This window comes from Falco biarmicus, chromosome 10 (assembly GCF_023638135.1).
Source record: "Falco biarmicus isolate bFalBia1 chromosome 10, bFalBia1.pri, whole genome shotgun sequence".
NCBI classification, from domain to species: Eukaryota; Metazoa; Chordata; class Aves; order Falconiformes; family Falconidae; genus Falco; species Falco biarmicus.
The window spans coordinates 14,556,191-14,580,677 of NC_079297.1; the positions used below are offsets into that span (position 1 = coordinate 14,556,191).

Genomic DNA, 24,487 nt, shown 5'->3' on the forward strand with positions numbered 1-24,487 from the left:
TGGCAGCGTTGCGTGGGAAGAGCGGAGCGAAACAGGGACACTAAAGCAGCTTCAGGTGTTCTCCGTTTCCTGGGGACTGCGGAAGAAAGCGGCATCTCGGCAGACTGCTGGTCTGTCACCACCAGCGAGGATAGAGCCCACCTCGGGAGGCTGCCAAGGGGCTGAGGGGCTCGAAGACAGTCAGTGCAGAGGGTTCAACACAGGCAGAAGTGCAGTGGCCCTGGGACCGGGAGCGGTCCAGGAGGTGTGAGAGGAGGCAGAGCATCATGGAGTCTGGTGGCTGCTGTTTCTGAGCCCTGTAGGAGTGGGTTGGACTGGCTGGTGGAGAGCAGGAGTGCGGGTCACAGGGCACCTGAAATGGCACAAGAAAGCAGAAGAACTCTATGGGAGGCAGCTGGAGGCAGAGCGAGGTGTTTGTGCGGTGCCTGGCAGGTCTGGGGCACGCATCACCGCAGCACAAGAACAGCAATAGCCCACAAAAACCCACAGAAATACTTCCCAGGGACCCTGTAAACACTACAGTGCTCTTCAAAGAACTGAAATGACAGCAGGGAAAAGCCAACTCGGGTGTCACACTGCAATTTATGTCAAATTTCTAAAGGCAAATCGCTGTTTGACTGGAAAATCTATAAGGACCAAAACACCAAATCAGACTGGAAAACAGCACGGCCAGCCTACAGGCTTCCCATTCTGCTTTCTGCTGAGATTATCGGCACAGAGCAGCCTTTGCTTGCCCTGTCCTGTAATCTAACCTCCAGAGGATGCTCCTTCTACAGATTGCCTGGTAGAACAATGCTCCTAAGTCCTCTGCTCCAGTCCCTGGAGTAATCATTTGCAACACGTAAATACCATTAAACACCTCTTCCAGACTGGCAGGTGCCAGCGAGTTGTTCATCCTCTTTCAAGGCTGCTGGGATCTCCATGGCAAGAGGGCTAAGGGAGCTCAGTCTGTGCTCTCCGTGCCCCTGAACACCAGGGACCAGAGGGGTCTGACAGCTCTGTGCCAGCACCTGCCCCAGCTGAGCAGCAGCAGGAGCCCCCAGGCTCACAGTGACTTTAAACACGCACTTCACAGCCTTGCTCCCTTGGCTCGAGCTGAGCAAACAGAGGATGGGTGCTTCCAGAAGAGAGGTGCACAATGACTCAGATGTTGAGGGAGAAATCTCTGCCAACATGTAAGCAAATGAGGGATTGCTCCATCTGCCCAGATGTCCTTGTTACCCTGAGGAGGAACCAGTCCATCTGCGCCATCACTGAGCTTTGTGATATCTTTCCCACAAAGGTCCTTTGGAGGCTGTTAGATTTGGGGTTATGATATTAAGTGTCGTTAGAAGAAAGCTACCCAGAGTCCCAAGAGAATAGGCCTGAGAAACCTCACCCAGTCCACCCAGTCCATCCTATACTTATGTCTTTCCCCATCTTTGCCAAACCAGTTCTTAAAAGACCTCCAGGAATGGATACACCACAACGTCCCCAGACAACCCATTCCAGTGAGTCACTAATCATTACTGGGAGAAACAAGTGTCTAACCTGCTGCGTTTAAGCCTATTACCTCTGGTCCCATTCATCACCAGATTGCTCCATTCCTTTCTGCAACAGTCTCTTCTGCAGGTGAAGCCCACTGAGGTGTCCCACCGCACGCTCAGCAGCACCGGCTCAGATCCACCTCTTGGACCTTGGCCCAGAACACACACACTGACCTTATACAAACGGGCAACACGGTCATCTTTTTCTCCATTTATCTCCAGTCTTCTTCCCCTGTCCATGCGTGCTGGTGTTCCTGTGGGGCCACCTCAGCTGGCTCTCTAGTGCATTTACCTGGCAGGGACAAGAAAGCAGCAGCTCTAAGACAAGTCTGCACCATTGCACAGGTAATCTTTTACCTGTCCCAAATACAAGAAGAAAGTGCTGGCTCAAGTTGCCTTCACTGAAGCTCAGACTTGCACTTTACCCTACAGTGGTAGAGGTCTAAGCTCACAGAGCTCAGCTCCAGCTCTTCTCTCCCTACTCTACATCTTCTGGACCTGCCACTGATCGGATGGTTGCTCATGGCTCTGGAGGACACAGAAGTCGCAGCAGCTGCTCGTAGCAAAAAGCTAAATCCTGCTCCTGGGGTGACTCCATGGAAGACAAACAGTTGGGCACAATATACCTGTTTCCGTAGGGAAGCAACTGTCCTCTCCAGTTCAGCCACAAGGGACTCGAGATTCTTTCTGGAGGAAGGGCTTGGAGAAGGCGCCTCATTTCTGGGGTCAGAGATAAAAAGTGAAAGGGATTATGCAAATGTCAGCTTCCTGGATGAGAGAATCATTCTGCCGCTCCAGCATCAGCCTGCAAGTAAGCGTCAAACAGAAGTGCTCGCCTGCCAGGTGCACCTCCCAAGGGATGCCAACCCAACAGCCACCCAGCCCAGACATTTAAATATCAGAGTCAGGCTCGGCACTAAAGGACTGCAGAACTTTGACTGAGCTCAGCATCTCTCTACTGAAACACCTCTGGCCTCCAGACCTTTGCAGAATGCTAATTTCAAAGGCCTAAATGGACCAAGTTATTCAAAACTTTTCTCACACTTCATAAAATGGAGGTGAAAGCAGCGGTGATACTACACCTGGGGAAGGCAGCCTTATGCTTGGCAGGTTTTTCCTCTGGGTAGCTGAAGCCAGGTGATCTCTTGCTCCGGAACCGCTGAGAAAGAGCCCTGAATTGCCCGCGTGTCTGGCAGTCTTGGGAAGGAAGGGAAAATCTCCAGTGAGTACTCGCTTTTAAAGCAAAACCATGTGGATTGCAGGCAGCGCTGCCCTCCTTCGCCAACCACCCTTGATACGTCTCTTATTCCAGAGGAGAGGAGGCAAGAAATGTGTGTAACGGGGCACGCATCATGCATGGATTCCCATGTCTCAGCTGGACATCCATACCCAGCATACCGCACAGAGACCGTGGCAAGGTCTGTGGCTTAGTGGCAGAGTTTTACAGACTCCCAAATGAGTCCGTAAAGTGATGGGTGGGGGGGATCACCCTGTTTCAGTCTCTCCCCCAGGCATGAGCTATGGGCTGTTTGCAGAGACAGAAGCCCTGGGCTAGGTGGACCTTTGGCCAGATTCAATGAAGCTAACAGGTTTCCTATAGAGGTGGTCGATGCCCCATGCCCGTGCCTCTCAGTGGTTAAGAGTCATTTGGACAAGTGCCCTTAATAATTTGGTTTAACTTTTGGTCAGCCCTGAAGTGGTCAGCCAGCTGGACGAGATGATCATTGTAGGTCCCTTCCAACTGAAATATTCTACTCTGCTCTGTTCTGTTCTACTCTATTCTTCCTGCATCCATTTGCTGACATGTGGTTCTCATGGTGTAGCAAGAAACCATCTCCTGGCATTTCATATAAGGTGACCGCATGTGACAAATGCCACCCAGAGCCATCCCCATGTCAGCTGGTGCTAGAGCAGCCTCCTTCCTCACCCTCACAACAGTCCTGCCACAAGCGAAGGTCCACCGCAGGAATCTCTTCGCAGCCAACCATGCCCTGCAGGTACGATGCCACCCTGAAGACATCTCTCTGGAGCTGCTGGATGTGGTCACTGTTGTCACAGATGACACGAGCGAGGGATGTCTGTCTGATCTGCGTCAGCTGTGCGGGCGTGAAGACGCCAGGATTCTCATACCAAAATCTGCAGTGGGTTGTAATCACAGCATGACTCAGGAGCAGAAAAGGGTGGAGAAGTGAGGCTGGGAGAGGGAGAAGAGTTCCCTTACATCTGTGTGGCAGCACCCACACCCTCAAAAAGGAGCTTTTATTCTGGTGTCAGGTGCCCTTTTCTGAACCCATAAACCCCTGTGAGCTGCTGGCCAGAGCTGCAGGGTGCCACCATCTGCGGGTACAGCCCCTCACAGGGGCACCCCAAGGCTCAGGCAGCTCTGCTCTAGCAGGCTGGGACATGGGTGAACAATGCTCCTGCCCAAAGTGCATCACCAAAGATGCGTCTCATTCACACAAGTCTCAAATAAGAATTAGAAGGAAGCTCCTGTGGACATTTTCTAGCATTTTCAGGAGATATTGGGCACATCCTCAGTGGTGCCCAGTGTCCTGCAGTGAAATGAGACTCATTACATCGGGAAAGGACACACTGGCAGGAACTGTGGCAAGTCCTCTTGGAAATAAACTGGACAGAGGAGACTCTTCTTTGTATTGTAAGACAAGAAATAACTAAAAATTACAGGTTCTGTTCCTCCCACAGGGAGCAAATCCCCCCAAACAGAACACCAAAGACTTTGGGTTGACTTCAATGATAATACCTGTCTCCATCCCTCAGCCTTCTGAACTGTGTCGTTAACAGGCACATCAGCGTTGGTCCAACTCTGGTACCAGGGACGAGATCCTCCACCATCAGTGCTGGAAACAGGTCAATATTTTTGGTAGTTCCATATAAACTGCAGGATAATATATATTAAAAAAAAAAGTTAAAGACTATCAAAGAGTGGAGATAATAAAAATCTGACCCTATCATAGGAATTTGCATGTAAGGAACTCATCTGGACAATATTTATAATGGTATTATCTAAAAGACAATGGGATAAAGGTTTGCCTTGGAAAGGGGCAGCCAGTGCAGATAGGATGCAGTTTAGTCTCAGTGGAAAATAGCTCCAAGGCTCAATCTCCTCCCAAGCTACACCACAGCAGTGCCTGATGACATTCCACTCAGAACCAGCCTGCTCACTCGGAGAGCCCTCATTTGTCTTACCCTGTTCTTAAAGCACAGCTATTACCCTATCTTAACATCTGTGGGCAGCAATATCTGGGAAGGTTATTTGACGGATGTCCTGGGAGGAGCAGAAACTTTTCACTGACTGATCTCCAGTGATTTTGATGCTTCTGAGTCCAGGCTACAGTACCTCCTGAGCTTTTCCCTGATCTCCAGGTTCTTTATCTCATTTCTGAGGTCCTCAAACTCCTGTGCAGATGAGAGGTTGCAGAAGACCCTGAAGTCATTGTAAGGTGGGATGCCATGGTCTCGCCCTCTCTGGATGTTGATAGCAGCCAAGTCCAGTGAGACAGAGTGCGCCATGGAGAAGAGTTTCTCAGTCAGCTCCATGTTGAGGAGTTCAGAGGGGACCCGCATTTTTCCAGGAACCCCAAAGAGCCCGCGGAGGAGGGGGTCAATCCCACCCTCCTGCGTGATCCTGAAAGGGGAGAAGAAGGCCTTGTGCAGGGGGATGTGGCCTTGGCGGATGGGCTGGAAGGTTTCGTTCAGCCGGTACAGGATGGGGTTGATCAAGGTGTGCCCGAAGCGGAAGGCAGCAGTGGCAAAGGCGTTGAGAATCCCCGCATTGATGTTGGGGTTGTAGCCTTTGTACTCACCCAGCATCTTCATCCCAGCTTCCCCAAGGACCTTGGGGAGCCACTGGGCATAGGTGATATGCTGCATCTGGGCACCCACAATCTTCCGCGCCTCGTGATACAGGAGGTCTCCATCCCAGTGGGGATTGAGGGCCGACAGCTCAGTGGCAATGCGGTTGTGCTCCCTGAACCACAGCGTGTGCATGGCCGTGAGACCCAGCTGCTCGTTGGCACGGTGGTCCCCAGCCAGGAAGCACGGCACGGGGCTCTCGTTCTCATCTCTCATGCACTCAGTGGGTGGCCCCACAGCAAAGGGAAGGAGATGCTTCCCCGAGCTGGGCACGACTTGCCCTTGCTTCAGCAGCCCGTTTTGGTTGCTCAGATCCCGCAGCTCCTGTGATTCCTGCTCTGTGCTGCCGTAAACATTGGAGGCATCAATGTAAGATGTCAAGTGGTTGATCTGCTCCCTGGCGTAGACGGAGTTCATCAGCAGGGAGGTCATCCCACTGCCACACACAGGGCTTGAGCGGACAAAGAACATGCAGCGCCCGTTCCTCACACGGGGGTCATTGGCAGGGACCATGACGGAGAAGCAGGGTGGGTCGTTGCTGCACACCTCGCTGCAGGGTGCTCCATCGGAGAAGCGGGACATGCTAATGGCTGCCACTGTCTGGTCCATGTCGTGGTCCAGAAACTGGCCCCACTGCATGAGCATGTGTGTGAACTGGTCATCGGGGGTGATGGTCTCAGTCCCGACCATGGCGGTGGAAACAAGGCGAGGTAGAGGAAGGGGCAGGTCCCTGGCATCTTCTGCTAAGGAAAACCCCCGGGGGAGGTTAAATCCGTTCTGGTAGGCAGGTTTGAGGAGCCTCTGGAAGGCTGTGAGGGATGCACCCCACATCGGGTGCTGGAGGTTGTTGCAAGAGCCGTCGTGGGTCCTGTACTTCTTGTGGAAGCAGATATCCGAGCAGTTCGGTGTGCGGCGGTGGGCAGAGCAGCCTGACAGGTTGGCAATCATGTTCAGGTAGTGAGGGGACACCAAGTCGTTGTACCGATAGCCTGCGAAGGTAAAGGCAGAGCACCAGGTCAGACCGCGGCCACTGTAGCCATCCGGTTCGTACCACCCCGTGTAAGGGCTCCCTCCATGTGAAACCCATTGCTGGGTGGGCACTGGAAGGCCAGGTCTTTAATCGTGGTGTTGCTGTGTCATTTATGGAAGGCAGATGAAGCACAGGGTCATATCAGGCCCAGAAAGAAGAAAAGAAAGCAAAAATAATTTAGTATAAACTGCACAGAGTGGAAACCAGAAATAATGTGGCTGGTAGACCAAACTGTGGGGGTGGTCTCGGTCTCCGTTCTAGGTTTATTTTACATCTCTCTGGGTTATTGCTGCAGCCCTGAGAACCATCAAGCATCCAAACTCTACGTGACAAGCAGCAGGGAAGCCGTGGGTGACTGCCAGGATGCTACGCCATGCGAAAGCGCTGAATAATGCTGTGCCGTGCGGATGCTGACAGGGCAAGGAGGAGGAGAGTCTGGCAGTCCGACCAGCCCAGACGAGACCTGCAGCCTGGAGAGAGACTCCTCGCACCCTGGAATACATCCAGGCAGGAACAAAATATTTACAGGCCCCAAACGTACATGCCTGCTACATGATGATTCACACGTATGGGTAGAAACACGCCGTGTACAGGAATGTCTGTTGCATATAAAGGAAGCCCCAGTGAGCACGTTTTGGAGTACTGCTGCTGGGTGCTTGGACCTCTAAAAAAAGTACTAAGTACTTTTGGTGTTGCACTGCTTTGTTGTTTGCTATCCTGCCTCGATAGAAGGAACCTGAGTGCCAGACCCCATCTGAGTTTGTAGCTGAGAGGTCCAAGCAGTAGAGGGACAGGGGGATGACACCTCCCCTCCTCCGTTACAGCACCGGGTAGTCCGGAGTTCGCCAGGTTTTTCTCGTTGCCACTGGGAGGGCAGGAAACACCTCTGGCCATGCTGCTGAGGGACTGAACCTCAGATCCACAAAGGCACTCCTCCCTGAGTTAGATAGCTAAATACTTTTCAAGATTAGAGCTTTCACAGCCAGTCAAGGAATCTTCAGCAAATGGGGGCACTCAGGAAGAAACACTTCCCTGAGTACTGGGTTGGAACAGTAAACGCAAGCCCAGCCCTCCAGCGGTTATGAAAACCATGGGATGTCAAAGAGAATTGCAACCCAGACAACACATTTCTTGATATACCCAAAATTGATGTGGACTTTGGTACACCGTTGCAATTTTTAAACTTTCTGGATGTCTACACACTGTTGTTTTAATTTAATCCTACGCACAAAGTTAAGAAGGGAAATAAAATCTCTCCTACCTGTGACATTCATATCCACGATCAGACCTTGTTGCACATGTTCCTGAATCAGCTGCAAGGTCCTTTCAAAGATCTCCCCTGCCCTGGCTGTTTCAATGGTGTAGGGGTCCCGGGGGTAACGGAACAGAGCCAGCAAGTCGTTGGGTGTCTTGGGGCGTCTGTTTCAAGGAATTAAAAGTGATGCAGGAACATTAAAATAAGCAGACTCTGCTCAGAGCAATGAGACTAAAGACAGCAAGAGGCAAGCTCTAAGCCTCGTCTGGTGCTTGACCCCCAAAACTAGTGTGTAAGACCAACGTGGCTTGCCTGCATATTGCAGATGATTAAAAAGAAAGGATATTTTTCCCCAGAAAAACACACATATTTAATTTCCTCAGCATCCCTGGGTTTTTCTGCCATGATAATTTATTTTTTCACTTTTCAACAACTGAAACCCAGAGGTTTTGGGCTTAATACAAACTATCCATCTTTTCAATAAAAACTTATATTGGGGTGGCAGAGGAGGGAATTACCATTCACTGGAGAAGTCATTCTTCATTGAGGAAATAGTTAGAATAATTCCATTATTATTTCTGTTCACCATACACAAAGTTAGCTGCATTTATAAAATGACTGTGCTGATTAATTTTCTTTTCTGTGCACTCTCTCTGGAGTGAACTCCAGCTGACAAAACGCACGTTGAAAATATAAGTGACTTAAGAGGTGATATTTGTGTACCAGATTTTTCCAGAATCCCAAATGCCTGTTATCAAGTTCCATCACATCCTTATATCTACATGGTGCAGCTTCAACCTCCAATACTCAAAAAAATACCATAGCCTTCATTCGTGGATTGTCAGTGATAAAACGAGATTTGAGAAAGCTGCATTTGTTGTCTTTTGTGTCTCGTTTCTGCTGCAAGTCCCAGATTGTGGCGCTTCACACACTTACTTGCTGAACAGCTCCGTGCGTGTTGAATTGATGGCGTGGTCCACGCTGCTGATGGCTTCCCGTATCGATGTGGCTACAAACGTGTCGCCGCTCCGACCGACGTCCGTGGCTTTCCAAAGCAGAAAGAAAGAACAAAATATCCTAAATTTACCTTGATATGAATTTGTCTTCCAAGCTCAAAAAAATCTGCTTGTCAGTACAAGCCCCGTAACAACTCCACTGCGGGTCAAGCTGTGTCTCCATTTGCAATATACACACCATGAATTTCTTTGTTTAAACAATTCTGAATTAAAAAATAACTGCCTGGAAAAGAAGGTGATGTTTTCAGGAGATGGCTGTGGAAGATGTATTCAGAGTTTGCTCCTATACAACTTTGCAGACAAATGCCTGTTTCAGTTGGTGATTAAACCGAAAGAAGAAAACGTAAAAATCACAATGAGTAAACGCAAAATAACATATTTACTTCCCACAAAAAAAAAAAACAACCCACAACTTCTAAAAGTCATTAAACTCATTTGAACATATTGTTCATATATTAATTTTCCATTTGTGGAACACTTCTAAACCAATTCAAATTTAGCGTTAACACATCATATACATAATTTTAAATCAAAAAAGAAAGCTGCCGCTTGAATACCTTCAGAAGTAAACATGAATTCTTAAAAAATTACTCCAGAATGCATTTAAGCCAGGGCCTTTGTCACAGCTGAACAAACGAGTTCCCATTTGGCTACCAGCATATGCAATTGTCAGCTGGAAAATGAGGTAGCAATCAAAAATAAATCACAGAAATTATCTTAGGAATAATTTCAAATTACAAAGACATTTCAGATGACTCTCAGCTCCTCGCATACAACCCCTGTATAGAAAATGATACTAAATTAATCTAATAAGCTACTCACTATCCATGCTGGCTATTCCTGCGTGCTGGACGAATACCCCTTTACTGCTATTTTTAACCTCATTGCTCGTCTGTGATTTTGTTTCCTTCTCCGTTCTTCCATACCCTCTGAGAAGTACAAGTTCCACTCCTGACCCCTGGTTTGCCTAGCAGAGTTGTCCTACTGCTCTTTATTCATTACAACTGCCCTAATGCACGGAGCAGTAGCTGGAAAACAGCGACTTCTTTCCCATCCCCAGGGGACCGAGCAAACATTTCAGCCCTGGTATCTGCAGCACCAACGCTGTTCTCCTCCTCCCTCCGCTGGCGTGCAGGTTACGGTGACTTGTGACACATTTTAATCAGTTTCTCCCTCCCAGCAGAGGCAGTAACTACGCGCACGCCAACAGCTCGGCTTGCGGGAGGCGGATTAAGCCACCTTGGGCTTTGTGGGGAGCAATTGCAGCTCAGTTGAGAAAACAGCGAGGAGCAGCTGGGAGGCGCATGGGCTTTCATGGCCCAGCAGCTCCCATCACGCCTGCGAGGGAGCTGTCAGCAAAGAAGCTAGAGAAATAACAGTTATCTGTTCAAAGCGTAGGCGCCCACACAGCACGGCCCCTCCTCGCACCAGAGCGAGAGGAGACGCGGGAGGCACGCGGGAGATGCCCTACCGGTGATGGTGAGCTGCATGGCGCTGGAGGTGAAGCCAAAGGGGTTTCTTGCGATGCACTCGTATCTGCCCTGGTCAGCCACGCCAAGGTCTTGGATGGAAAGGGTCCCGTCTTGGCTTATGTGGAACTTGCCACTCTCTGTGATCTGGATGCCCTCCTGCCGCACCATCAAGAGACAGAAAACGTGTGAGGGAATGGAAAGTTTCCCACCATCCCAGCCCCCAGCCCATTCAGCAAACCCGCAGATGGATGCGATGAACTAAGGTGGCCACCAGATGTTAGCATTGCTCTTCCAGAGAAACCAGCAAGCCATCCCAGGACATCTGCTCCTGCCTGGCCCCACTGCGAGGAGGTGCTTGCTCAGCCCCTTCGCCCTGGTCCACCTCCAGGCACTCACCGCAGGGCACAGACACGCCACGCGTTTCCCTGCGGTTCTTACGGACAGGCTGGCTGGAGCGAGTGTTGCGCCCTGATGCCATCACAGAAGATTCATGGCACATAAATAAGTCTAAATGTCTTCAGTCTGGGGACAACCTGAAACTGGTGGGGTTTTGCTGGCCTCGAACTGCACATCCCAGCCTTTGCTGGCTCTGGCCAGCACTGCTGATGGAAGCGCCATGCGCAGCAGCATGCTCAAACCCTGCGTCCCAGCCTGGCTGGTGGCAGAAGTGGCTTCAGGTGTTACTCTTCTCTTCTCCTGTTTCCTAACATCTTTCTGCTGCCTTGCCCCAATCTAACACTTACTCTGCTGCCCTCCCAGGCTCTTTTCTGCTGCTCCCACCACTGGCGGCAGCCCAAGGCAAGCTGCAAGGTCACCTCCCACGAGACCTCTGCGGGGTAAATGAGGCTCAAGCATTTTCCCTTCTAATTTGTTCTGTGCCTGACTGTGCTCGAAGGCAGGGCAGGGCAGGTCCCAGTGAAGGTCCCAGGAGTTGTGCTATAGCACAGCAGGAAAAGCCTGAAAAGCTTCATCTAATGAACTCTTGAAAAGAGCAGCCAGGCTGCAGTGTGGTTTTGAGGGATCAGGGCTTTGCCCCATTAAAGCTGGAGCTGATCAGCATCATACAGTCCCACCAGTGGGAATCCTGGAAATGCAAGGCAAACTACTTGGAAAAAAAACCATTTTCATTTTTTTCCAGGAATAGTCAGTCACGTGTTTCTAACATCCTGGAAGGTTACTGGCTTCAAGTTACTTGTTTGGAAGGAAGAACAAGAGAAAACAGGAATGTGAGCTGTGAGGCTTCGAGCTTGAGAAAGAGCAACATTCTTTTGGACCATAAAACCCCCCAGATCAGTGGAAATGTTGGTCCTTAAACTTTCAGCAAACACAATCTATTCCATGTGTATTGCACAAACTGATTTAACTAGCTGAGCTGGGAGAGGTGTTTAACAAGAGAGATGTTTAACACCTCCAGGGAGAAGCCATCCCGCTTCCCAGTGAGCCGAAAATGCGGCATCATCTCTTACTTTGACCCAGGTTATGGTGGGCCGTGGATCTCCCTGGGCAGCGCAGGTGATTGCAACGTCCTGGCCTGTCTCTGCCACCACGTCTTGGGGGGGGTGAAGGAACACCGGTATCACTGTGCAACACGGGGGGAAAAAAAGTCACAAGTGCAAGAAATGCATCAAGGAGAACAGCAAAACCTGCATTCAAAAGGTCTCAGCGTGGGCAAACCAGAGCTGCTGGGCTCTTGCTGCTGTTTGCAAGGGCTTTTCAAAGGAGTGTCACCTCACCCGGGCTCGCTGTCTCTCTACCAAGTCCCCTGTAATTTACGTTCATTATTTTCTGCTCCTGTGTGTCTCTCCTTGAGGCAAATACATAGGAATGTGCTGGGTTCTCTGTCATTTAAAATCATTAATCCAAAGGCTTTCTAGAAAAGATGCTCTCACTGAAACAAGGATCATGAACTGATTCAGGAATTATCGGATGAAGCTCTCTGGAAAGTATTAGTCGAGTCACATTAAATAATTATAGTGATCTTGCTGGTCTTAAAAGATTCTGCAAATTCTGTGCTTGAAGCATCGCTAATTTCCTGTTTCTAGACAGTTTCCTTCCCTGCAGTCTACCATTAGTAAAATTCTGCCATGTTTGTGAACAAGCAGGGAAATTTTCTCATTTAGAACAATTATTTATAGGGGAACAAAAAAGAAAATTAAAACATGAAAGCATTCCTGTGTGCCTTGCATTTTACAGAGGCTTGATTTAGAATTCCTAAATTTAGGCTGAACCTACGACCTGGTAAGTAATGTTTAAGACAAGTGTATCCAGAGCCAGAGTTAAATCTTCCTTGCAAGGAATCATTCTGTTTTGCAGAATATTTCATTTAAAAAAGAATCCTACAATTAGTTATGTAGGAAAGCCAAAATTTAAAAACAGGGAAAAAAATTTCACTAAGAATTTAATACCTTTTTTTTTGTACATTATCCAAGAAAAATCCTTTTTTTCCTTTCCTTTACCAAAATAATTTTCTTAATGACAACTCTCAAACATATTAAAGGCCCCATTTTTCACTCAAACTGGTCAGCTATCAGAGCTCATCTGATGGCTGTTCAAGGTCATTTCTGACCATATAACCTTGCCCTAGTGTTCACTCGTGCAGACGCTAACCAATACCATCCTGTTCCCTGGCCACACCAGATGAGTTTCATTCCCACACTTATAATTTTTCTAGACTACCAGATAAATTTTTAAGGAAAACCGATGCCGCTTCTTCCAATTTACAAATCTTAGCACTCTGGAAACCTCTTTTACGTTTCCCACCAACTGATGGAGCTCTCATGGCTGGACATCTGCTCCCAGGCAAAAGGAAAATCCCATCCCACAGGAAACAGGGCAATAACCTGCCTTGTCAGATAGTGTGTTATTTACCATAATGTTAAATTAACAACCAGCCCTTATTCCCCATGGCCTCATCAGCTTACCTCGTGGGGTCACCGACAGCTGTACCGGGAGGGTCCTCACTCCGATGGCACTGATGGCATGGCATTCGTATTGGCCTTGGTCATGCAAAGCTACCCGCATTACCCGCAGGGTGCCCGTGGAGAGGATGCTGTGCCTCCGGTCACTTGGCAGTGGCCCACCTGGTCAAACAAGCAGTGCAATTTGTTAACAGTCTGTAAGACCTCTCTTTCCAGCACTGGAGATATCTGTGCAATAGTTAAAAATTTAATTTCCTTCCCAAGATGACACCAGTCACCCTGAGGTGCCCTCTCCATCTTGCTGAGTGAGGAACAGGACAGATGCTGCTCTCCTCACACCCAGGACCATGAACGAGTTGTCTTCCCTCACTAAGCAACTGGATAGGAGCTGGTACCCTTTTTCTTTCTCCCAAGTCTTTTCCTAGTGTAAACTGCAGATTTAGTGACACCTGACAGATAGCAAAACTATGTTCAATTATCCAAACTGGCTCTTTAATCAAAGAAAGGGAAACATTTTGGATTGTCTTTTATAATTGGTAATTTTGATTTTCTTTTGTTTGGAAACTATGTTGTTTCAATATTTCCTCTATTTAAGGAGAAAAGCTGAAAATTGAAATGCTTTACCAATCCCCAACAAAATTATTAGAACTTCTCAGTTTAGCAACTTTTTATTTTTAATACTCCATTCTCCTCCAAATAAGGGCTCTATTTATTCATTCCAAATACCAGAAGGAATCTGAATCCACCCCACACTGTCAAAAGTGGCTTTGAGAAAAGTGATGCTCCATCACTTGTCCTCCTCTTGCCTTGTTCTTAGCATGCCTTCTGTGAAAGCACGGTAAAGCCTGGTTGATCATTGGATTGCTGAGTGACCCAGCAAACCTGGCTACAAAGCAGTTATTAACCTTTCTTCTTGTCACTGTGCTCCCTTCTTTCCACATCTCTAAGAGATAGCTTCTGAAATCTGGGCAGTGAAGGAAAACAGGTTAAAGAAGATGCAGAAGATGCTAGTGGAGGTGAATTTCAGCTGGTCTGTCTTAACTCCGCATCAGGGCTATTGCTGTGGAAGCGGAAATACAATAGCCATGAATTCTCCACAGCACTAAACCATTAATTATGGCTTGTGAAGCATAAGGAAAAGTTGGAGGGCCTCTGGGCCAAGCATTATTGGCTTCTGTCCCAGAAAGTGTTGGATGGGATCAGCTCAGTGGAGCCAGCGCTAACAATCATCTGAGACTTTAAAAGTTCACCACCACCTGTTGGCCCAAAGTGGTTTTTCCTAAGCTAAAAGAAGCCTGTGAGGTGTGTCAGCAGCGGACGGTGCTCTTCTGCAACGGGCTCCCCCAGAGGAGCAGCCCAACGGCCATGATGGGGAGCGGGCACATGGTGACACCCACCGAGTGGCCAGACCTTGCCTTTCCCAAGGAGGCAGGAAGCCACCACGGGAGGAACTTTGAGGCTTTCCATGGGTCTCAGCACACTCCTTCCTTCTGACACGATGACTTACAGCGTGTCAGAGACCTGAGAGGCTCCCTCTGCAGTGCTTAACGTCATCCTGGATCTACAACATACCTCCTAGTGTGACTAGGTCTGTGCTGATCACCACCTGTCCTGTGTCACCACTGCCAGCCAGCACCCTGGGCCACCAGCTCAGCTGTTTTCACCCACATCCCATGGATGATGGCATGGGAGAGAAGGAAACCGTGAGTCAAGTGAGGCGGTACCTGCCCTCGTCCAGGCAATCACAGGTGGAGGGTGACCCTCAGCAGAGCAGGGGAAATCCACGCTTTGTCCCTCAGTTACAGTCTGATCAGTGGGAATGACGAGAAACCTGGGAGAATCTGGAGGGGAAAGCAATGACTGAGCAGCAGGGAAAACTCAGGCAGCAAGCTCAGGTTAATTCTCAGTTCCTGGGAGCAGAACCAGTCCCAGGGCTTAAAATACACCCCCTGAGTGAATGCTGCATCCCAGAAATATCATCAGCCTGGGACTCTTCACCTTGCACTATGATCCTTGCTGTCGCCTGGATGGACCCTTCGGTGTTGCTGGCATTGCAGTTGTACTGGCCCTGGTCCGAGAAGGTGACATTCTGAATGAAGAGCCCCCCAGAGCTGGTGATAGCGAAACGGGAATCCTGCGGTAAAGGAGAGCCTGTGCCAAGGGTCCAGCTGATGCGAGGGTGGGGATGCCCAGAGACCCCACACTCCAAGGTGACGCTTTCCCCAATCAGCACTTCAGTGTTCTGCGGCTGGATCACAAAAGTGGGCTTGGCTGGAAGGAAACGAGAGCTTCAGAAACCAGAAGCTCTGCTGCCTGCTCAGTGAGGGCAGAAATTGCTTGGACTCCTCACGCAACCCAGCTAACGGTCACCTGGATCTTCCTCAACCTCCAAATCCACACTGCGAGCAATTCCCCCAGTGCTACTTCTTCCCACCACCTCCTCCCTCCCGATCACTCAGTGCTGGAGCATCCCCGCTCCGCTGCCCCCTTCACCCGTGACACCTCTGTGCTGCAGAATTCCCCCCAGCCTCCAAACTCCCTCCCCAGCCCCAAATTACCTTCAAGCTTTAAACCCCCGGTTTCCCAGTCCCATGACGGAACCCCTAAAGCTCAGACCACGCTACACTCTTCGCCACCCTCTCCCCCAGCTCACCAAGAATATCTTGGCACATACAAAGCTGGGACTGATTCTGACTTAGCTCCCCTCCCAGACCAAACCCCAGCCGAGCCTTCCAGGGGTGCACAAGGCTCAATTACATGGGGTGCCAAAATAGCGCAGCACAACTTCTTGTGTCTTGGCCTCTCCTGCTATATTCTTGGCCATGCACTGGTAGATGCCTTTGTCTGACTCCTTGGTATTCTGGATCATCAAGGTACCATCTTGCAACAGGTTCAGGCGGTTGTCATCTTTCATGTCAATCTCATTACTGAAAAACAGCCACAAACAGGCAAAATCTGAAAGGAGTAAAGACTGGTGGTCTTCCCCCAGCCTGCGAGGGGGGCGGGGGGGCTTCGCATGCACTGCAGTAAATTGGTGTTCCTTGGAGCTGTCCTGAGACTTCACGAAATTTATAGCAAGAATTATGATTTACAGCACTGAACTTCAGCTCCAGCTCTGGTTTACTCCCTGGGTGAGCTGTTCTTGCTCTCACCACTGATTACATACGACATTTACAGCCCATCGGGAGAGCATGCTGTTCCCATGCAATAGCATCGTTGCTATTGTCAGGGCATCTAGGCCTGGAAAGCTTGTTCTCATTATTTAGTAAGTGCAAATATAATAATGAATTAATATTGTTATTGTGTGCAAACATTTCTATTCGAATGGACTGAAAGGCCTCAGGGGGGCAAAAAGCTCAGAGCAGGTCACCAAGGGACCCCAACACAGCTTGGACTCCAACCCAACCCGAGAGCTGTGAAACATCTTCCTTCTTTCTGCAATGACCTGTGGCTCCTGGATCCCAGCCCGCAGCAGAAGGTCCCACTGCTGCATCCCACTTGTCCCAGCACGAAGGAATCTTGGATGGCTGCAGATGATTGAAAAGGGAGAAGGGACCTCTCTCCCCCTAGGACAAAGGCTGAATCCACGATGCAAACTAATATGCTTGCTGGGCATTTATTTAATTCCCCTGATGTCTCCTCACTCTAGTCATATCTCGTTTGCAGAACATTTATTATCATTACCCCTCTTACAATGCTATCTTTGGGAGCCTGCCAGAATTTCCCTAACAAAACCTTCCTTCCAGAGGGACTTAACTCAACCATAAACTTTTGCTCTGTGCTGAAACTCTGCCTGGTGGGGAGTGAGCTGAAGAAGCACACATTGATCATTTTTATTAATAACCGAGCCCTATTCAGGCTCCCACAAACAAGCAGCTCGTAAAGCAGGGAAGTAACTTCCCTTCCACAGTGGGCAACTGCTGGAGCACAGAGTATTTTATTGTGTAGCATTTCCCAGAAATGCTTTGGGATCTAGCATAACTATATTTTTTCAGTGTTGCTGTATAGAATGATAATCTATAGGCTGCTTTGCAAGGTCTGTCCTTCAGCGGAGCACAGTGACTTTTCCCTCTGACAAAAAGCCACTCTCCCAGCACGCAAAGCCTTTAGTGAGAAGAACCTAGAGACTAGAAGCATTTCAGCAGTTAATAGATGGCAAGCACGATGGCTTAGAGCGACATGAAATACTAATTATTTCTTTTTTCTGATCAAAAGACAATTACTTTCAGCCTGCAGAGTATGTTTATGGGAAAGTTATAAGCTCCTGGAATCCATTACAAATGCAGATGAAATATTTCAAACGCAGATGAAGACACCACTTGGATTACGTGGTCACCAGAGAATGCCACTAAAAGGAAGGTAAATACAACCCATGAAATATCTTTTTTTTTTTTTTTTTAATGTTGCGTGAAACAGCTTTTGTAATTACAGGCAGTCACTGAAAAGCTCAGCGCTTGAAAACCTCTGCTACCCCAGGGCGCATTGTGTGCAACTTACTTGTTGTGCAGCCAAATAATCGCAGGCTTTGGGTTGCCTTCTGCCCTGCAGGTGAAATAAACCGTGTTTCCCAAGAGGACATCGACGTCGTGGGGTTCTGAGGTTATACGAGGCCTCTCTGCAAAAGACCGTTTTAACACAACCCAGTCCAGAGCAGCATGAAACCACCTACAGCCCAACCGGAGCGTAGTGGGTAACGCAGCCACCCTGCAGCTCCCGAGCAAGCAGGTACCAGCAGAGGCCTGGGCATCAGAGCCACCCCAGGACTCCTCACCGACATCAGCAAAAATGATGTCAGAGAGGGAACAGCATCGTTCATCTGCGCCAGCCTGCTAAAAGCCCTGGAAAATCGAAGTGGCCGTACCTACTGCCAGTATCACACAGCCCCGGGCAGCGCTAAGGCAAACCAGACCCGGCTGCACGCTGGTTCACTACAGCTGCCCCAAGAGATGGGCCCTGTCTCCCCCAGAGTAAGCGAAGAAGTCAGTGGCATCCTCACTTGGGTTGTTTTTCTGCCCCTGGCAGCCTGCTGCATCTGAAGGGAGCGCCAGCTCTGCGAACCACACCACTGCCATTTCAACAGCATTTCATTCATCGTGTCCCTGATTCATCAGCCGATCCCTATTCAGCCAAGCTTTTCACTACACACTTCGCTTTAAGATGTGCTCAAGCACTAAGCATGTGAAACGTTTAAAGGATGTGCTAAAATAGGGAGGAATTTATGTACATGGTCTGAAGCACGATGCTCCTGACCCAACAGAGTATGTCCAGCAATCTGTACGGCCACCAGTAACCCAGTAAAACCAGCAGGATCCTTCATAACGTTACGTGAGAACCTGCCACCTTCTCCAGTGGAAGGTCAGTGCCCTCACTCCTCATACCACAAGTTAATGGTCACTTATCCCCAACGGCAACACCAGTGCGGGACCAAACCCACCGCATCCCCGTGGTGCACGATGCCGATCCAGTGCAGATTTGCTCCGCTGGCTCACATCTGCTAAAAAGTGGTGGGTTCACTCCATGCCAGCAGGCTTCGTACTCAGATATCAGCTGCCTGCATCATTAGAGCTTTACGCTGAATTATGCATCATTTGTCTTTCCCAGCTGGCGCAATCCCAGTGTAAAAGCCTAATGCCAGCAAAATCTTCCCACCAGGTGCTCTGGCTAATCTGACAGACATCCCACTGTGTGCCCATGCCCAAACCAGAACAAATTTACATCAATGGCTGTACTGTGGCACCGTGTGTGACGGGGACAGCTCGCTGTGCAGCACATCCCACTCGGTGTGTCCCCAGCTGCTTTCTCTAGACCCTTCCTACCCCCCACCTCCCTTGTGGTTACAGAGCCATTGGTGCCAATTCAACTCTTTGCATGGCTGTGCCCTCAATTAAGCTGTGAAATGGTCAAGATTTTTTTTTTTTTTTAAATAAAAACATAGAAGAAAAGCTGAATTTAAGGGAGAGCTCTTCAAAATCCAGCTCTCTCACAGATGTGGCTCCCAGCACGACCACGCACACAGCTGGACTGGCATATCCAGGAGGGATGCTAATAGCTGGCCTGGGCGAGTAGGAACATCTCAAACTGACTCTGCCAGCAGTGAGTACCAGGGAACCACAGCCGATGCTTGTGCCATCTTCCGCTGATGCCTGCACTTAAAAGTCTGAGTTTTGTATTTTTCTGTACAAAATATTTAACTTTGGAATTTTTCACAACAAACCCTTTCATTTTGAAATGCTGTTTTTCTTCAGGGAACAATTATTTGAATTTGAAGAGTAACAGCTTAAGAAATGCAATACACTACCACAGTCAAACAAAGCATTCAGCTACGTATCGACTATGCGTCTGCTCAGGTTTTCAGTTGTGTTTCCAGCCGTTGCCGCTCTCCCAGGGTTCTCCTTCTGTCCAGCCTAAGGCACGACATTTCTTCGGGTCCCTGGTTTAGCCACTAATTGCAGCAGGTCCTTCCCTGGCTCTACTCTTATCTAAGAACCAAGATGACACCTGCCAATCAAAACAGAGCTGCCTTCAACCCCCACGCCGCTGTCAGCTCTCCCAGCGTTATCCTGGTAACTCGTGTGACCCTATTGGGATGTTCCCACTTCAGCAGTAAAAGGAGGGAGAAAGCAGGATGCCAGGACAGGGAAGAGGGAGGAAAAGGGATGGAAGAAGCAATTCCCAGACCAAAGCCCAGCTCCACGGGCTGAGGGTGGCCGGTGGAAGGGTTCAACTCACCGCAGTTAAACTCCTGGGTGGTCAGGGTGACAATAGAGCGTCCGTGCAGCTCCCGAGGAGCCTCGCAGGTGGCGGCTGTCTGGATACTGCCCTGCTCAGCGTATTTCTTCAGCAGCTCCGCCAGCCACATCAAGTCACAGTCGCAAAGCAAGGCATTGGAGTCCAGCCGCCTGCAAGACCAAGGAAAAGGCAATTCACTTCCCAGCCGCAGGCTGCTGCCTCCTTCTCCAGGACACAGGAGGGGAACAGTCCTCCGGAGTGAAGGATCACTTGGCTGATTTTCCCTGCATTTGATTCTATCCCAAGTGAAAATTGGAGATATTTGATTTCCAGAACGTTTAAATAAGGTCCTTAACTGAGTCACAAGGATTTTGTTGAAAAACTAACGTTATCCATCAGCCATTTCAGTTTCAAATGAAAATTATTCTTTTAAACTGAATTATGCATTTTTGGCTTAATTTGAGGCAGAGGAGCACACTGAAATACTGGGTTTTACCTGCAGGATAGAGATTTCCACCTTTACTGAATTCCATAAGAACAGTAGATAACACTGCCTCCGTTAGAGCTTTCCATTCTCTTTTACTGTCAGCTCCAAACCCCTTTGATTTCAGTGTGCACCGGATCGATCTCCTCCTGTGCCCACCTGCTCAAGGTTGTAGCATTTCCACACAATTATAAGAACTTTTATCACCACAACGTACGCCTGCACCATGCCGAATGGAGCACTGGTGACCTCCCAGCACACCCGTGCTATTCCCTCCATGAATCCATCCCTACGTGCGGTGCTATGCATAAGGACATAAGGATACAGAAAGACCATAGGGGGATTAGCTTATGCCTCCGTCCCCACTACAGTTCTACAGTAGATGGGTCTGGGCCATCGGAAAAAAAAAAAAATATATATATATATATGGAAGTTCTAATATTTTCAGGGACAAACACTTGAGAACGTGAGATTTCACACAAGGGCATGAGAGAGCATTTTAGAGCCACCCTGCCTTTTTTCTCTGATGCATACAGGCAACATTTCACAAGTTATTCCCTGTTAAAGAAAAGTGAGACATTTTACCTGCTTGCAGAAATGACAGAGGGCTGCAGTGAGAAACACATTATTTTCTCGTAGCTGAAAATCGTGGCAGAACACCAAAATTCTTTAGTTTTACTCCCCCCCCCCCCCCCCCCGCAACACATCATAGAACTTATTTCCAGAGATCATAAAAGACAAACAAAGCAAAGCTCGAGGGGATTGAAGCAAGCAAGAAGTAAGCTTAAGAGACAGCCAGGGTATGTGGGAATAATGCACCAGAGCATTCCTGCATGGAATGAGAACCGTACACCTTGATGCCCCTCTAAGTGTTTTCAATCCCTAGAAAAAGAAGCCTTTTCTTGTATGACTATGATTTTTCCTTCCATGTTAGGTACTAATCTGAAGACATGATTGGGGTCATATCTGTGACCTGAGCTTTCCACATTTCAGTGAAGGATGTTTTATGGGTTCTAACCATTGTGAGGACTTTCCAAAAGTGTTTATTCCTGGGGCATTTTTGAGCTGTAAGCAGGTTATAGTTTGATTATAATTAGACACTAGCATGAAGAAACTACTAACTGGTTAAATCAGCTCCCATGTCCAATCAAACCCGTTTTATAAACTTAGCAGTGGCCTTAGAAGTGCAACAACTAAAAGCTTTGCCAACCAGGCACATTTTTCCTCAGGTCTTGGCCATCTGATCAAAGATAAACAATTGCTCTTTGCAGGCAATGCGTTTTACTTACAGCCGTTTGAGGGATTCCAGTTGAGAGAATGTCCCTGGATGAATCCTGGAAATCTTGTTGTTGTGCAAGAATCTGCAACGGGAGGACCCATGCCAAAACATTATTCAGTATTTGCACTGCGCGGATGATAACATCCCAGGTCAAAACTCAGTTTAAATACAAAGGCTGCTCACCAAAATGGAGCTTAGTGTTTAAATTTACTGTGTTTGTTCCCACGAGCTATAGGGATTTCACTCATTTGCGAGTGCTGTGCAATGCACCAAAGTGGAGAGCGGGTGTGGACTGGAAACGGTGACTCAAGATGTGATGTAACAGGTTTAAACTGGAACCTTAATCTGCTTCATGCTCTGCAAAAGGAGGAGAAAGGGCACCATATCCCCACAGACTGGACCCACCCTACGTTTTCTGTTCCTGGATCAGCTCCAGTTCAGAAAGGACCTTTCCTTTCCCCCCCTGCAGAAGATACGGCAATTTTGCAAGGGCAGCCATTGAAGCAAGGCACCAGCAGAAGACACTAGACAACTCACGCCCTAGATTCAACGTAGTTATTAACCCAAATCCATGAGTAAATCTAATTCAGACAACAACAGCCTAAGATGGGTTTATCTCTGAACAAAGCTGAGGCAAATTCTCACTTCCAGAGTCTCAGCGCTCTGGTAAGATTCTCCAGTTCTTGGAAAAAACCCTGATTGCACTGCAGTGCATCAGTGGGGGCGAAGATGGGATAATTAACTCCCCATTCCCATAATGGAGGGGCAAACTTAGTTATGTCCATTACAGCTAAAACTCATAAGAGACCATTGATAGAAGACAGGAAGCAATTTTAGTAGTCGGTGGAACAGGAAAGAAATACAAAAGCAGTAACAGCTTCCATGCAAATGTCTGCACACATGTGTACACACAAGTTCAGCCTAGTTGCCCAGCTTGGATGCTGACAAACCTTCCTCTAAAATTTAAAGCCAGAATTTTTGTTGGATCAAATACAGCAACTGAGATCAGCCATAGCGTACTGATCCAGGTCTGAATTTTCCTAAAGGTGTTTGGATCCCATAAGGGTCTGTTGGTTTCACCAGGGAGTGGGAACCACCATATGAACTTTTGTCCTAGTGGCTACATCAGTACTACAGCAACCGTGGGGAGCAGAGGACACAGGACTTCGTTTCCTAACTGCTTTCAAGAAGGATGCGTGTTTTTCTTGTTAGGCTTTCTTTTGACTTTTTTTCCTTTCCCACCCTCCGACCCCAACCCCCCCTTTTTTTTCATACATGCTGCCCAAGAGTGACTAATGTTGACCTTATGGTCAGAGTAAAATTTCAGTTGGCTTGGCCAACTGTAGGGCTTTCTGCAGATTTACCACTACCCTTGGTGGAAACGTGAACATAATGCAACATGGAAAATTCCCTTCATATTCCCAGTAACCCTCCCACTTGGCAAGTATGTAAAATCTCCTTCTTCAAGGAAGCTTCTTTTTGTGTTTCCCTCCATTGTGAAGATCACATTTCATGCTATCAAAACTGTTACACAAAGTTTTCCCCTTTTCCCTTACAAGGTCCCATCTTACTTACAGCCTTTCAAGTTTAGGCAGGTCACTAAAAGTCTCCGGCTCCAGACTTTCCAGGTTGTTGAAATGCAGGTAGCTGTCACGGAGGAAATCACGAAGGGCAGGCTTACAGATGGCAATTTAAAAGACAGAAGATCTTTCCAGACCACTCCACCAGTGTCCCCCAATGCCCACCACACACCTCAGGGCAGGTTCTGAGAAACCAGCATCCACTTCAGTGTCTCCAGTTTCCATGTGCAACCATAGCAGCCAACACCAGCTTCTCCCTACCCTGTCAATTATTTAGCCTCTCTCTTAATAAACCAAAATCTGCCCAGGAGGTCAGGTTTGCTCTGCCCTGAAGCCTAAGAGCACCACTGTCACTGCAAACTGCCTGTTGCACTCTGCAGGGGCAGGATGAAACTGCTGCCCGTGGGGAGCCAGCAGCAACTGCCCCCATCCGAGCACCGTACGGGAATGTTCCCTGCCTTTCCGCTAGCACCTCAGCATTTCCCAACACATCCCTGGATCACTGGGCAGGATGAAACAGCCTTACTACAAGGCATTTGCTCCCTGCCTAGGAACTGCAACATTTCTGAGTGGAATCATGAGTTTGCTGGGAATTAACTTGTAGAAAAAAGGCCCTAAACAACCTGATAAAACTTTGAAATTGGTCCTGCTGGTTGCTGAACGTGGGACTGGGGACATCCAAAGGTCTCTTCCAGTCTGCATTTGTCTGTGATTCTAACAGGGGCTCCCAGCACGTGCATCCACCCAGCCAGAGCAGAACCATCTCAGAACGGCTGCCGTAGGGCTATTCTGCTTCGGCAGAGGGACAGCACAGATGGTGCAGCCAGCTGAGGCACTTGGATCTAAATGGCACATCAGTGTGAACGGCCCAGTCCTTGCTAATACAGGTTAATGCTTTTAGTTCCACTAAAATCCAGAGACCTGGGAGAGCTTCTGCACTGCCCCAGTCACCCCACGCCAACAGCAAGGAAAAACTGGGGGCTGCAGGGCAACATACCACAAGACCTGAGACTCCCTCTCCCCACTAGCTGTGACATCCAACGGCATAGCCAACATGTTTCTGACTTTTAGATGCCTTTTGGTATAGTTTCAAGTTGCTTCAACTCTTCCCCCTTGTTTTACACAGGCATAAATTTCACAGTGGACGCTGATTAATCACGGATCTACAAATATTCATCCTGCTGTTGTAGCTGACTGCATTGAGAAACAATTGCCTGAGCCGCCACATGGCTGTTTGATTCGTAATGGAAGGATTCATGACAAATGGTCCACTATCAGAGCGCAAACCGAGAGATGGTGACTCAGATTCTGCAATGGAGGGCAAC

The 24,487-nt window shown here is 48.5% G+C and overlaps 1 protein-coding gene across 3 annotated transcripts in view; it reads right to left on the minus strand.

Annotated features, from left to right (window-relative positions):
* Positions 1-214: 214 nt before the first annotated feature.
* LOC130155765 (peroxidasin homolog) overlaps positions 215-24,487 on the minus strand; it is a 47,687-nt gene continuing 23,414 nt past the window's right edge. For 2 of the 3 annotated variants that reach the window (XM_056353395.1, XM_056353394.1), the window contains 17 exons: positions 23,158-23,229; positions 21,593-21,664; positions 19,820-19,989; positions 17,588-17,705; positions 15,848-16,017; positions 15,089-15,361; positions 14,815-14,931; positions 13,094-13,252; positions 11,639-11,751; positions 10,172-10,328; positions 8,621-8,729; positions 7,691-7,848; positions 4,885-6,388; positions 4,288-4,422; positions 3,454-3,662; positions 2,609-2,723; positions 1,827-2,246 (listed from right to left, as the gene is read on the minus strand). In XM_056353395.1, the coding sequence (XP_056209370.1) occupies positions 1,925-2,246; positions 2,609-2,723; positions 3,454-3,662; positions 4,288-4,422; positions 4,885-6,388; positions 7,691-7,848; positions 8,621-8,729; positions 10,172-10,328; positions 11,639-11,751; positions 13,094-13,252; positions 14,815-14,931; positions 15,089-15,361; positions 15,848-16,017; positions 17,588-17,705; positions 19,820-19,989; positions 21,593-21,664; positions 23,158-23,229 (3,973 nt within the window). In that variant the 3' untranslated portion in view covers positions 1,827-1,924. The other variant, XM_056353396.1, reaches the window with a different exon arrangement.